At 41.5% G+C, this 15,168-nt stretch overlaps 1 protein-coding gene across 1 annotated transcript; it reads right to left on the bottom strand.

The window, feature by feature from the left end:
- Positions 1 to 329: 329 nt before the first annotated feature.
- RPAIN (RPA interacting protein) lies at positions 330 to 13,909 on the bottom strand. Its single transcript, XM_081314990.1, has 7 exons — positions 13,758 to 13,909; positions 7,801 to 7,986; positions 6,174 to 6,228; positions 5,440 to 5,554; positions 4,001 to 4,064; positions 3,127 to 3,261; positions 330 to 2,162 (listed from the first exon to the last, which is right to left on the bottom strand). Exons 1-7 carry the CDS (start codon positions 13,833 to 13,835, stop codon positions 2,133 to 2,135), a joined length of 663 nt encoding a protein of 220 aa, XP_081171116.1. The 5' UTR covers positions 13,836 to 13,909; the 3' UTR covers positions 330 to 2,132.
- Between the last annotated feature and the right edge of the window lie 1,259 nt (positions 13,910 to 15,168).

The following is a 15,168-nucleotide window of genomic DNA, read 5'->3' on the forward strand; positions in this document are numbered from 1 at the left end:
AAACAGTAAGGAAAGGAATGAAGTTTAAAGCTCTTGATTAGTATCTTTTGCTTTAAGGAATATTGGCCTTAGTTGTGGGAAGACTACATGGCAAGTGGAAGTAAAGTCAAGCTAGGATCTCATTTTAAGACCTTAATAATTGAAATTGCTAAAATGATTTTGCAGGTTCTGCTCAAAGCTTTATAAAGGGCACCAATTTAATTTTGTGTCCCGATTACAATGGATTATAGCATAACAGGAAATGAAGAATCTTATAGTAGTTTAATGTTTGAAAAGAAACAATAGGTAGTTTTGCATCTGGATTTCAAGTAACAGAAAACATCACAAAGTTAACAGCTTTAGAGGTAGTTTATTTCTTAAATTGTATTCTGCCTTTCCAATTAACAAAAGTCAAGTTGGTCAACAATTTAGAAAGTAAAAAAAAATTGAAATCAGAATATTAATTAACAGCACCCACCTAGCTACTTATTTATACACAAAAGAGTATTTGAAGAAAAACACTTTCATGTTGGCAGAAGGATAAGAGAAAGGGGAATCCCACTGATCTTTTGGTGATTCACAACAGATAGTAATGGAACTGTCTGAATCAATACATGCTGCTTAAAACTAGCTCTAGTCAACAGTGTGACTGTATATTGAGCCAGCTTTTTTTTTTTTACGAAGTCCAACAGAAAAAAAATTACACTGATTTTAAATGTAGCGTATAACACATCAGAATTGGTATTGGCAGGAATGAATACATTTGGTGTATTAGTGCAAATATGTTATACTCTGTTCAGGGATACATTACACAAGTATGTAATGTGAATAGGCCAACTTAACTATATGAGCCATTATTTTGCATCTGACTTGAATTTGATCTTTTAAAACTAGCATGGGGAAAAATGCAAATGGAGGTATCTGATTTATATTACACATCTTGGTGGGAGCACAGCATCAATGTCAGGTTTTTTTAAGAAGATAGAGGAACTACAAAACGATCAGATACTGTTTGGCTACCATAAGGTAATTTCAATTACTTAATTTCAAAGAACTTTTCCTCCAAAATGTGGGGAAAAGTAATATACCTGATGGTATATTCTTGTCCCTCTATCCCAGCTTGTCAGTGTTTAAACAATACAGTATTTTATATGGATTTTTCCTATACTATCCAATCTCTGCTAAGGTGGCTTTCAAAATAAACATGCGTCAGTAATGCACCAACTTACACATCAACGACTTCCCTAAACCCAAATTCTGGGATTTTCTGAAACGGAAACTACCAATGAACAGCTTTCCCATAGAGCTCCAGAAAACCGGCTTGCAACAGAAATCTGTATTTCCATTTCCAGTGGATCTTTATGCCATTGCTTACCAATAGGCAGCATTCTTTGGGACAAAACGAGGCCAGGCTAAAAACCCTTTAGTGGAATAAGGAGGTAGTGTCTTTCCTCTAAAAAGATACATTGAAGCTACCAGAGACTTTCTAGTTACTCAGCGGGGTAATTTGCCCTCCCCCCCCCTTTAATCACAGCTCTGAATTTCAGCAGCATATCTGGAAGGAAAGCACTCCATGAAAGTACTGATTTATTTCCAGATATGCGTTATGCTGCTTTATGTAATCAATCAGGCCACTAGCCAGTGTTGTTTCTACTAACAGGAATTTAGAGTTGGTGACTGGTATGTTGGCCAAACTAACTGCAATCCTTGGTCCTGGCCTTTAGACATGTCCAAGGATGAAATATAACCATCCCCATCTGTTATCTGACCACCTTTAAGCAAAAATGTCACCAGTTGGAATCTAGGAGATATTTTTTGCAAAAAAAAGTGCTTCACATATGGCAAGTCCTTTAACCCTTTATGAAAGTACATGCAATTTGGATCAACGTTTCCAAGAATTTGTACAAAAAAGTGCTGCAATCAGAAAAGTCTCCAAATCTATAATCCCCAGCTCTTATCATAAAAGGAGAGGGTTTATTCATTAGGACACTAGAAAAAAATAACACTGATCCAGTTAAATTAAAAATAGGCGACGCTTTTTGTACTCATATACATTGTGAACATTATATACATAAACACCCTTCTAAAGAAGAAGGCAGGGGAGACAACAGCAATGCCTTTCTACAATACTGTAGAGTGCTACACAGATGGAATTAAAAAATCACTGTCCAAGAATCACAAGCCTAGAACCAAAAAGAAATAAATCCAAGTTATCATTTCTTATAGTCATTCATTAATAAAGTGCTAGTGTGTATTTTAATATATTTATGGCTCTTTCCCACTGAGCAACCTTTTAAACATATCTTCCATCTTCTAAGTTTGGAAAGCTATGGCACCTCTCTAGAGGGTTTTTCTCCCTCTAATAGTTATGAGGAAGGAAAACATTCTTTGTTGCCAGTACCTGCAAAACTGGGATACTCTACAGAAAAGCTAACTATTCTGATTTGTGTCCCAATTTTTTAAAAAACCCTTTACTTTTAGCCAAAGTCTTTAAATAGAATAAAAACTTGACAAGAAAGTAAACCATGTGATGATTCCAGGCTTGTCCTTCAGAACTTGTCCTTCAGAGCCTTGGTGGAGCAGTGGGCTAATGGCTCCTTAAGTAACACCAGCTGCCTGCAATTAGTGCAGGTTCGCATCCCACCAGGCTCAAGGTTGACTCAGCCTTCCATCCTCCCGAGGTAGGTAAAATGAGGACCCAGATTGTTGGGGGCAATTAAGCTGACTTTGTAATAATGCCGCTTGGGGTGTGTGTGTGAAAGCCCTAATGAGCAGGCATATACATAGAATGAAGGCTACTGCTAAGCTTGTAAGCCGCCCTGAGTCTTCGGAGAAGGGCGGGATATAAATGGAATTTAAAAAAAAAACTTGAAGGTTGAAATTGCTGAAAGTTCCAGGATTAAGGTTATGATAAAAAAAATCCCAGAAGATGGGAGGGGTGAACCAAGAAAGCTGCATGGATGCAGCCATGAAAATTTGAGCTCAGTTCAAGGACATCTTAACTTTTCAAGAGGGTGAGATTAGCACTGGATTCACAATATTGTATATTACAAACAATGCTTCTGATTTTAGTGGTAAAAATTCTTGGGGGGGGGAATTATTAGAGTGAATTGTCAGTGAATATTCTGTCTGAATTTGGATTCTTACCTGACAGCTCATAAGAAGATTAGTTTCTCCTTCCATCATATTAGTTACAGTGAAATCAGGACAGTGCTGACAATGTTGGCTATGTTCCATCAGACATTCTTCTAAGAGCAACTGGAGCTTTTCCTCAGTCATCCCCTTAAAAGAGAACAAGTTTGGATGAGTCAAGCTATTGCTTGTCCAGTTGCCAATTTGCCCAAATTCCCTCCTATTATAAACACATGAAGAGAGTATAGGATGTTTTAAATCGGGTGTCAACTTGCATTCATACTTTTCTAAGAACAGCTCTCAATAAAGCTGAAGGCCTGTTTAACTAAGCTTTTTGCTCTCTACTATGGTGATCCAGATGCTATGGAAAGTTCACAAGTAGGGCGTGAAGGCAATACCTTAATTTCTTACATGAAACTTCTGCTTTTATCTTACCGGTAGCCCTCCATTCTAACCCCAACTAGAACTGGAATTTCCACGCTAAGCAATGCAGACATAAAATGCAACCACATTGCTTATCAACAGCATTTGTTAAATGAATTCCACCAGTCATTAGTCAAGGACCCACCCCAATCCAAGCCATTCTGGGCTTGGTCACTTCCAGCCCTGAGCCTTGGTCCTTCCAAAGCAAGGCACTTTCTCCCCTTCAACTCTCCCCACATGCCTATCCCCTTCCATCTCTGTCATTCTGGCTGCCCTGCAAGAGTTGTGCAGCTCTGGAACGCTTGCCATGCTGCGACTCAGGCTTCCTGATGTGGTGTGACTTGAGGGCTGCAAGAAGCCCCTGAGCCAGTGTGCAAAGCTTCAGCTGCCACTGGAAGTCTCAGCCATCCCAGGAAGCCCCAGCAGAATGGAGTTGCTGCCCAGAAATTCCTTAACATTTGCTTACCAGGCTATTGATGCAGAGTCCACATTGGCATGCAACCATGTTACTCATCACGCTGAGATGGTTCCTAGATGCAAAGAGAATTGCAATGATGAAAGTGAAAAGTAACTTATCTAGATTGTCCTCAAAGGCTTCACACATGAAGATCAAATGAGAAAGGAAGTAAAAAAACCACCAACTGATAAAACTAAATCAGCAAAGCATTTCTGCTACTGTACTACCTTGAAAAGTTGATTATTTAAAACTAGAAGCCTTAAAACAATTTTAGGGTCAAATTTATATATTCTGCGGAAACTGAGTGACTAAAACGTGCCATGAATTGTTACTAAAGTCTACAAGTAGGAGGATCAAGTGACTGAAGAAAGCATTTCTTTCCCATAGTAATAAACCAGGTATGTTAGAAGAATTCTGAGTTGCTGTCAGTCTAGCCAGTTTTCTCTAGGTGGGTTCTGATGTCTAGCAAAGGCCTAGTTAGTGAATAACACATAGTAGCCGATTCACAAGTCACAACAGCTGAGAAATTAGGATTTCCAGCCGTTGAAATCAACTATGGGATATAAAACTAAGAACAAAAACTCCCTAGTCAAGCAACATGTGCAAAACAGAAGTCAGCAAGAGGGAGAGAACATGATCTGCAGAAATGGAAGTTATTTATTTAAGCTATGAACCAGTGACTGAACAGCATGACAAGGAAAATCAGAAAGGAGGAAGAATAGGAGGCACTTTCTGGAATCCTGAATATGGAGCCCTCCACACTGCCACATTATACTATAAATTCCACCGGTTAAGAAAATTAACCTTACTTCAGGATGCAAGTAAGGAAAACCAAATTTTTGGTCTCCACTTATCTCTGAAGATGGAAGAAGGAAAAATGCCTTCATAAAAAGAACTCGCATTATAATTCAGCAAAATGAAGCTGAACACAACAGTCTGACACAACAGTCCAGCTTTGTTAAGCTTTGTTAAGGTGTTGGTTTAGGAAACCAGGAGATTGTTTTAGTCCGATTCTAGTAACGAAAGTTGGCTGGTCACTCTCGGCCCAACACACTTCTCAGGGTGTTGTTGTTGTTGTGGGGAAAATAGGAAAGAGCATTATATATGTTCACCACCTTGTCCCAAAGGTGCTTTTTCAAAAGGCAACTGGATTTTGTTTTTCCTTGAAAACATTTCACTTCTCATCCAAGAAGCTTTTTCAGTTCTAACAGAAGAAGCTTCTTGGCTGAGAAGCAAAACGTCTTCAAGGAAAACAAAGTCCATTTGCCTTTTGAAAAAGCAACTTTGGGACAATCATGACCTGGATGACAATCAGGACCTGATGAATCTCCATAGACATTCTCCATCTTGAGTTATTTCTAAAACTAGTAAGGTAGGATTTAACTAAATAAGTAAATAATCATGTGGCCTGGTACCAAGGCAGAGATTTCTCAAGCCAATCACTTCACCTTCTGCAAACAGGACAGATGATATGGTGTTCTGCATCTAAGCCATCAAGCATTGCATTAAGACATTCCTCATCAAACTTCAGGCTTTGCTCATATTCCTCTATGGCCAGCTGTTCTGCAAAAGAGAGCATTGCTATTAATTGGTTAAATCTCTTTCAAACTGAGTTCAGTTCTTAGTGACTCCATGGAGCTGAAAATTCCTGGCTTAGAAACCTGCATTTTGATCCACTTTCTGATTAATATGACCCATCCAACCCATCTCACAGGTTGTATTGGGAAAAAGAGGAAGAGGAAGGGGTATTAGGTATGTTGATCACCTGGAGTTATTTATAAAAATAACAAAGATAGGCTAAAAATAAATACATTTGTAACTTCCTATTCCACTTTTTCTTAGTGCTTAGTGCAGTGGTCCATTTCTTTACTTTGCAATAACAAGATGAGAGGTTGAACTAAGAGAGCGGTTACAAAGTCATTGACTTACGTTTCTAGGAATAGGATTGAGTCTAATCTTGAGCTGATCCTATCTTTCCATTATCACATTCTAATTCAGCTACATTTTTAGCAGTATAGTTTACAAGCATGCACTGCTACAGGACACACAGCCCTGAGATTCCCTAGTAAACTTCTGGATGACCCTGCTTGACTTTTTTTAAAATTTGTCAAGGTCCGTTATGCACTGTGCTTTAGTAAAAGCATTAACTCAAGCAGCAGTTATCAACAATAAGCTTGGATACCTTGCAAGATCAGTTCCTGATGGATTTCATCCAATACAGCCAGTTCTTCAAGCATCTAAAGAGAAAAGCACCCAGTTAAGTGTTCTGGTCATAATATTTAAAGAAGGGAAATGGTATATGTGTGTGAGAGAGGAACACTTAGGGTGCTTGCAATTCATACATGCTGTCTCCAAAATGAAGACTGGAAACTAATGTTTGCCCAGGACCAATCCACGCACATGGTACATACATATTAGGCTCTCTGTCAAAGGTTCTCAGAACTCCACAGTGAGTTCTAGTAAAAATCTTTCCCCTGCTTTCTTTCTTAGCTTTATAACATCAGGTCCATCATTCAAGAAGGTGGAAGGCATTTTGGCCTCCTCTAAGGTATACTTTTAAGGGATGCGGTGGCTCAGTGGGCTAGGACGCTGAACTTGTCGATCAGAAGATCGGCAGTTTGGCGGGTCAAATCCCGAGTTCCGTGTAACAGAGTGAGCGCCTGTTACTCAGCCCAGCTTCTGCCAACCTAGCAGTTCGAAAGCACGTAAAAAAAATGCAAGTAGAAAAATAGGGACCACTACGGTGGGAAGGTAACAGCGTTCCGTGCGCCTTTGGCGTCTAGTCATGCTGGCCACAAGACCATGGAGACGTCCTCGGACAAGCACTGGCTCTTCGGCTTTGAAACGGAGATGAGCACCGGCCCCTAGATGAGCACCGGCCCCTAGAGTTGGAAACGACTAGCACGCATAAGGTATACTTTTAAGACTTAGGTCAAGCCCAGAATTCTTATTGGGACAATGCATTCTGACTATGGTAGAATGGTATGTTGCTTTGTTTTTTAACACAGCTTTTCTATAAGGAATTCAAGATGTCATGCTTTCTCCACAGCACCAATTGAGCATTCATTTCCCCCACCCATCTAAGTTATGACTGCTTCAGAATTTAGTATTTTCTTAGCTTTTCAAAATAATACATAATTTATTAAACTTATATGCTGCCTGATTCTCAATGACTGAGCAACTCAGAGAAGTTATAGTAAAAATAAATAAAACAAAGTACAACATACTAAAAGTAAATTGCGTTTCTACTCACACTCCACTGCTTATTTTTTCAAACTATCTTGAAATTGTTTTATAAATTACTTTAAAAGCCTCATATGCAAAGGTACTTTCCACAAGTAACTATAAAAGTATTTGCTTTTTGCTTAATAAGAAAACATGTAACATGTAAAACTTATTTAGATGAATTGCTATTAAAGCAAGAATAGGACATTCTTTCCAGTCCTAAACCACCATTTCAAACTGATGTGAAATAAAAATAAACTTTTAAATTGGACATATCTCAAAAGACTTAGGCCCAGATTTGCAACTGCGATAATAACATCTTGTGGGATTTTGTGCCTACTTTTTGGCCCTAGCACCATTGCATGATGACATCAGAAAAGACTATCGATCCTTTTAAGGCAGTGTTTCTTAGCCTTGACAGCTTGAAGATCTGTAGACTTCATCTCCCAGAATTTCTTAGCCAACATGGCTAGCTCTGGGAGTTGAAGTCCACACTTGAAGTTGCTAAAATTGAGAAACTTCTTTAAGAACATGGACACCATGTCCTAACAAACGCACCCACAACTTCTTCATACGGCACTAACCTGGGAAGAGTCCTGCTTTCTCAGAGAGGGTAGCTGAGAATCCACAGACTGCAAAGCTTTCCACTCAACTTCCATCACCTCCTGTACCAACAAGGCTTTATTTGATCTGCAAGCTCCATTTTCTCCCACTTGACGATATCTTTCTAGCAACTTGGCCCGACTACTTTTCAATCTCTCTACACAGCGCTAAAGGGGAAAAAAAAATAACTTCATGTCAGCAGTTATTTCTAGATAGAAAAAAAAACCCAAACCAAAAAAAAACTTTTCTGCAAATCATAAAAAAGCTTGTTTCAAACTTCCTACAAGTAGCTCATTCATTTGGTGACCGTTCAAAATTATAACAGCACTGAAAAGAAGTGATTTAATAACTTTTTCACACAAGACAGCATCCCCATGGTCATGTGATCAAAACCTGGATGCTTGGCAATGGCATGTATGCTGGTGATGACCTATAAAGCCCTAAATGGCATGGGTCCGGATTACTTACGGGAGCACCTGCTGCCGGCGTCAACTTCCCTTCGTCCTGTGCGCTCCCACAGAGAGGGCCTCCTCAGGGTGCCGTCGGTCAGGGAGTGCCGGCTGGCGGCCCCCAGGGGGAGAGCATTCTCTGTGGGCGCGCCAGCCCTTTGGAATCAACTGCCTGTTGAGCTCCGGACAGCTCCCGACCTTCGCTCTTTCCGCCGTGACCTGAAGACTTGGTTATTTGAACAGGCCGGCCTGGACTAAAGGTTTGGGGTTTATTTTTAACTATTTATTTGTTAGGGCTAAATTAATTTAATTTTACTTTTAACTTTTGTATGTTGTATTTTAATTGCCCTGTACAACGCCCTGAGTTCTTCGGGAGAAGGGCGGTATAGAAATTCTAATAATAATAATAATTAATAATAATAATAATAATAATAATAATAATAATAATAATAATAATAATAATAATAATGTATTTAGGATGGTTGCAGTGTCCCAGGATCAACATGGACAATTGTGTTACCAATAACTGCAGTGATTCATTTAACAACCATCATGCTTAGCAGTAGAAATTTTAGGCTCAATTGTGGCTGTAAGTCAAAGGCTACCTGTATATTTCATCAGAGAAGAGGTGGCAAAAAACAAAGCAAGGAAATAAAAAGAATTATATACGTGCATTTCTCCCAGCGCATAATATTCTACATGCATGTCTCTATACGTGTATAAAATTGTATTTGTATTACAATGAATAAGAAAGCAAAAATCATGATTTATCTAATTAGATTATTTAGACCCTGGAACTGGGAAGCAAATAGTCATTTTGCCTTTACTGCACATAACTAATTAGTTTAACTCAGTATGCAATTTACTAAAGTATGCTCAAAATCCAGAAGGCTTAGCAACCTCTGGATTTCACTGAGAATGGAGACAGGGTTTTAAGGATTTATTTATTTATTTATTTAGTTGCATTTATATACCGCCCTATTCCCTGAGGACTCAGGGCGGTTTACAGGGAATTAAAAATCCACCATACAAAAGTTAAAAAACCAATTAAAAAATATTAAATTACCCTGTATACATTAAAACCCGGATTAAAAATTTCACCTCAGCCTGGGCCTGAGAGCTCAAAGAGCCAGGTCTTCAGGCCCCGGCGGAATGATCGGAGGTCGGGGGCAGTCCTCAGCTCCACCGGCAGCTGGTTCCAGAGGGCAGGCGCTCCCACAGAGAAGGCCCTATCCCTGGGTGTCACCCGCCGGCAATCTCTCACCGGCGGCACCCTGAGCAGACCCTCCCTGTGGGAGCGCACTGGGCGAAGGGCGTTTGATGCCGGCAGCAGGTGTTCCCTCAAATAGCCCGGACCCAGGCCATGTAGGGCTTTATAGGTAATAACCAGCACCTTGAATTTCACCCGGAGGGCAACCGGAAGCCAATGCAGCTCGCGGAGTAGAGGTGTTACATGGGAGTATCGGGAAACCCCCATTACAACTCGCGCGGCCGCATTCTGCACCAGTTGAAGCCTCCGAGTGGTCTTCAAGGGCAGCCCCATGTAGAGAGCGTTACAGTAGTCCAAACGGGAGGTCACAAGCGCATGAGTAACTGTGCGTAGGGCGTCTCGGTCCAGATAGGGACGCAACTGGCGCACCAGGCGAACCTGTGCAAAAGCCCCCCTGGTCACGGCTCCTATGTGATCTTCAAAATTGAGCCGTGAATCCAGGAGGACGCCCAGGTTGCGAGCCCTATCAACGGGGGGTAACACCTCACCCCCCATCGTTAGAGGATAATAACTGATTCAACTTATTTCTCTTCAGTTCAGCACTTTGAACAGCACTACCAGATAATCCTCAACTTGGATTATTTAGGATTAGGAGCCTTGGTGGAGCAGTGGGCTAATGCCTCCTTAAGTAACACCAGCTGCCTGCAATTAGTGCAGGTTCGCATCCCACCAGGCTCAAGGTTGACTCAGCCTTCCATCCTTCCGAGGTAGGTAAAATGAGGACCCAGATTGTTGGGGGCAATTAAGCTGACTTTGTAATAATGCCGCTTGGGGGGGGGGCGAAAGCCCTAATAAGCAGGTATATACATAGAATGAAGGCTACTGCTAAGCACATTGGTTTGTGCTTAAATTGTAAGCTGCCCTGAGTCTTCGGACAAGGGCGGGATATAAATGGGATTAAAATAAATAAATAAAAATAAAATAAACTTACCAACACAATTGAGGCCAAAATTTCTATTGCTGTGCAAGACAGTTAAGTGAGGTTTACCCCATTTTATGACCGTTCTTGCTATAGTTGTTACGTGAATCACTGCAGTTAAGTAATAACACGTTAAGTGAATCTGGCTTCCCCATTGACTTTGATTGCCAGAAAGTAGCAAAGAGTGATCACTTGATCCCCCAGGAAACTGCAACTGTCTTAATTACATGCCAGTTGCCAAAAGTCCAAATTTTGATCACATCACCACAGGGAGGCTGCAACAGTTCTAAGTGTGAAAAATGTTAAGTCACTTGTTTTCAGTGCCATTGTAACTTCAAATGGTCACTAAACCAATGGTTGTACTACCTGTACAAATGCCAACAGTACTATATGTTCTGTAAATAAATAACACTGCTACCTATTGATCACAAAACTCTCGGTTATAAAATGAAACAAATGACTGCACATAAAGTCGTTTTAATTTTATATAACTGTCCTGTCATTAACATCCAATTTTAAAAAAACAATTAAACAATTAAAACACATAATTCCTGAAGCTATTTACACCTACACAGATAATTCCCTAAAAATGGGCTCACCTAACGTCTTGCCACAATGACCGAGCCAGGTTTTTAGCACCCAACAAAAGATTGGCAGGATGATGGCCATTCATATCTCAGGGTGTACTGTTCTACAGGGCAGATGCTATAAGAGAAAAGCCACACCTTCTAGGTCCCATCAAATAACATTAATAGAAGGAATCCAGAGCATGCCTATCCTGTACATATAGAAATAAATTGAGATAAGGAGTCCCAAAAGCAGTCAGCCTTGGGCTTCGTAAGCCAACCAGCTCCTTAAATTGCACTGGGAGCTAATGCAACTTCAAAATGGTGCGTTACGCTTGCTAAGATGCACTCATAACTATTTGTCCTATTGTGTTTTGGACCAACTAGAACTTCTGAATGGTTTTCAAGGGCAGCATCAGTACAGCTCATTCCAGTAAAATTCAAATGCAAGGTAACCAAGGAATAAATTATTGTGAGCAGTGTCTCTGATCCAGAAATGGATGCATCTGTACTGTCAGTCCCCTGCAATTGCGCATTATAAAAGCAGAATGAATACAAAGACGTACAAGATGGATTTTTGCAAAGGATTTCCTAGCTATAGTGGCTTCCTGCGCCTTTAGAGCAAGAGCTGAACCCAATAGGTCTCTCCTATTCATTTTTGCGACAGACAAATACAAGATTCATGCTTGCACCGATTTGAAATGAGGGGTCCTTGGTGCTCTCTGAGCTTGCTTGTTTTCTTGCAGACGTTTCATTACCCAAACTAAGTAACATCATAAGTACTAATAAGGAGTGCAGTTTCCTGTCAGTTTATATTCTGGTGGCTTGTTCTGTTTGGGGGGGGGGGGTTCTTACAGATTCTTTGGTTGGGCTGTTTACTGTTGGCTCTTTGGCAGTTTTTGACTGGGGTATTGTTTACCTGATTGTTGGTCTGATGTTTAATCTTAGAGTAACTCCGAAACCACAAATAAACTACTACAACCATATGGAATCACCATTGCACACAAGCCAAATAAAGCCCTTCAAAACATCCTAAGCAAACCAAAAGACCCAGCAACCTCAGAAGAAAAAACGGGACTCATCTACAACATACAATGTAAAGGACTGCAACAACCACTATGTAGGACAAACAGGCAGAAGACTGGCAGAACGCATCCATGAACAGCAACTAGTTGTCCAAAAAAAAAAACCATTATGAAAATTCTTTTAATTTCACTACAGATAGACAGGAAAATGTGACCATCCCAGACCAAGCCAAATCCAAAAAATGCCAGGGAATGTCTAGGCTCTCTAGAACAAATTAGCCATCAATAGACACATAGACATCAACATCTATTTGTTGTTGTTAGCTGTGAAGTCGTGTCCGACTCATCGCGACCCTATGGACAACGTTCCTCCAGGCCTTCCTGTCCTCTACCATTTTCTGGAGTCCATTTAAGATCACGCCTCCTGCTTCTGTGACTCCATCCAGCCACCTCATTGTCTGTCGTCCCCTTCTCTTGCCCTCCATCTTTCCCAGCATTAGGCTCTTCTCCAGTGAGTCCTTCCTTCTCATTAGGTGGCCAAAGTATTTGAGTTTTAGCTTCAGGATCTGGCCGTCTAAAGAGCAGTCAGGGTTGATCTCCTCTAGGACTGACCGGTTTGATCGCCTTGCACCCCAAGGGACTCACAGGAGTCTTCTCCAGCACCAGAGTTCAAAGGCCTCAATTCTTTGGCGCTCAGCCTTTTTTATGGTCCAACTTTCACTGCCATAGATTGCTACTGGGAAGACCATAGCCTTGACTATACACACTTTTGTTGACAGGGTGATGTCTCTGCTTTTTAGTGTGCTGTCTAGATTTGCCATTGCTTTCCTCCCGAGGAGCAAGCGACTTTTAATTTCTTTTTAATTTAATTTCTTCAACATCTATAGGCTATGCAAAATAGACAATCACCCAGCCCAAAAGGGAACAAAAAGACCCAAGCACCAATCCACCAGCAATCAGCACCCAGATCAACGTAACTCCAAGGTTAACATCAGACCAACAACCAAGTAAACAATACCCCAATCAAGAAACTGTCAAAGAAGCCAACAGCAAACAGCCCAACCAAAGAATCTTCAAGACCAACCCCACCCCCATCAAACTGGAGTCCTGATGTTGCCTAATTTGGGTAATGAAACGTCTGCAAGAAAACAAGCAAGCTCAGAGAGCACCAAGGACCCCCTCGCGTCAACCCTGAGCTACAAACGTTCTCCTTTATTAGTAAAACTCTGAAATTCAATGGTAATTACGAATTAAAAGTTTTAAGAGGTGCGTTGACCGAATTCCCGAAAGGGAATCTAATGAGCTTGATATTAAAACCCGAATCAACTGCAGGCGTTTTTAGACTTCGTGGCTCAGAGGCTATTCCCACTTCTTCCCAGGGGTCTCCCTCCCAGGAAAGCCAGCATCCCAGATACTCTTCCGCAGGGGTCTTCAAACTTGGCCCTTTTATGACTTGTGGACTTCAACTCCCAGAATTCCTCAGCCAGCAAAGCTGGCTGAGGAATTCTGGGAGTTGAAGTCCACAAGTCATAAAAGGGCCAAGTTTGAAGACCCCGGCTCTTCCGGATTGGGCGCGGGTTTTGCCGGGCGGGGACTACCAATTTGGCGGCGGAATTGACCGCCCCCGTTCCAACCTTGGAACGTTGGCGCCTCCAGCGTTCCAAGGACGGGGGGGGCAGGGAGGAGAGGGCAGAAGTGGGTCTGCTTACCTGCCGGAAAGTCTCTTTCCACGGTGGGGTCCGGAAGCTCTTGTAAAGAGCCTGGTGCCGCGGCAACAAGCCCGCCATGGCGAGTCCACTCCAGCGGCAAAACAAACGTGGGCGGGATTAGCCGTTGGATTTACATGCCAAGCGCCGCCAAACCAAAGGCATGCCGGGAAACGGAGTCCGTCAAAGTTCCTTGGCGCCCGTTGCACGATGGGAAACGCTTTGCTCCCGGCTTGCTAGCGCGGTCAGAATGTTTCTGGTGCGCGATGGGAATCGTAGTTCGTGGAGGCGTAAATATCATTCGTTTGCTAGGAGAAACTACAGCAAAGTAAAGTTTTTTTTTCCGAGCCCTTGTTGGAGGGATACGACACTAGGTATGGGTAGGACACTAGGATACGAGACGAACTACGAAGGGTAGGTGTTTTTTTTTTGCTGCCTTAATTGTGCTCCAGTTTTAAGTCTCTTCCTTTTCTGGGCTTGGGAGAAAAAAAAAGATTTTGTCGGGCCATTGTGGTATGGTTAAATGCAATATGGAAAGTTGCAGATTTGGGCCCCGGGCTCTGGTAAATCTGGTTGATTATGTGCCATCAAGTCAGTGTCAACTCTTAGGCTAGTAATGCCACCTATAACATGCCAACTCATGGCATTGTGGGGAAAATCGGAAGCAGGAATGTGATGTGCACTGCCTTAAGTTGTATAATTACAGTAGAAGGTGAATATATACTTGCTGATCTAACAGTGTGACAAATAGCATTACTTGTCAATACTACTCCATTATTCTTTCCATTCCAAATGGGGATGATGTTCCAGAAAGTGGGTGCCATGGCAGAAAAGGCCCTCCTCCAGGATCCCATCTGATGAAACTATTTGCTCTTTTAAAAAAAACAACAACCTTTAATGCTACTTTTATTGTTAATTGTCCAGAATCATGAATTTCAGATGGGCAGCCATGTAACTTGAAATAATAAATAATAAAATAAATCAATTATTCATCTTGAAATCTCAACAGATTTGATGATCTCATGAAATTTCAAATGAAAACAATAACAATATACTGGTAGGCTTTCACAGCAAGCATCAATGAAGTGGTGATGGGCTTTCAAGCTGAATGGTGGTGGCTTACTATCCATGGCCTTTTGTTCTGACTTCTGTAGCTATGGTGGTATAAAAGGTAAAGGCAAAGGTTCCCCCGCACATGTGTGCTAGTTGTTTCCGACTCTAGGGGCCGGTGCTCATCTCTGTTTCAAAGCCAAAGAGCCAGCGCTTGTCCGAGGACGTCTCCGTGGTCATGTGGCCAGCATGACTAGATGCCAAAGGCGCACAGAACGCTGTTACCTTCCCACCGTAGTGGTCCCTATTTTTCTACTTGCATTTTTATGTGCTTTCGAACTGCTAGGTTGGCAGAAGCTGGGAC

This window comes from Vipera berus, assembly GCF_964194415.1.
Source record: "Vipera berus genome assembly, chromosome: 1".
NCBI classification, from domain to species: Eukaryota; Metazoa; Chordata; class Lepidosauria; order Squamata; family Viperidae; genus Vipera; species Vipera berus.

Coding starts and splice junctions, on each gene's coding strand:
- RPAIN (XM_081314990.1), bottom strand. CDS start 13,835: ATGGCGGGCTTGTTGCCGCGGCACCAGGCTCTTTACAAGAGCTTCCGG. Junction 7,987..13,757: donor GGAAAGAGACTTTCCGGCAG/GTAAGCAGACCC, acceptor TTTCCCCTTTAG/CGCTGTGTAGAGAGATTGAA. Junction 4,065..5,439: donor ATCTGTCCTGTTTGCAGAAG/GTGAAGTGATTG, acceptor CTTTGCATCTAG/GAACCATCTCAGCGTGATGA.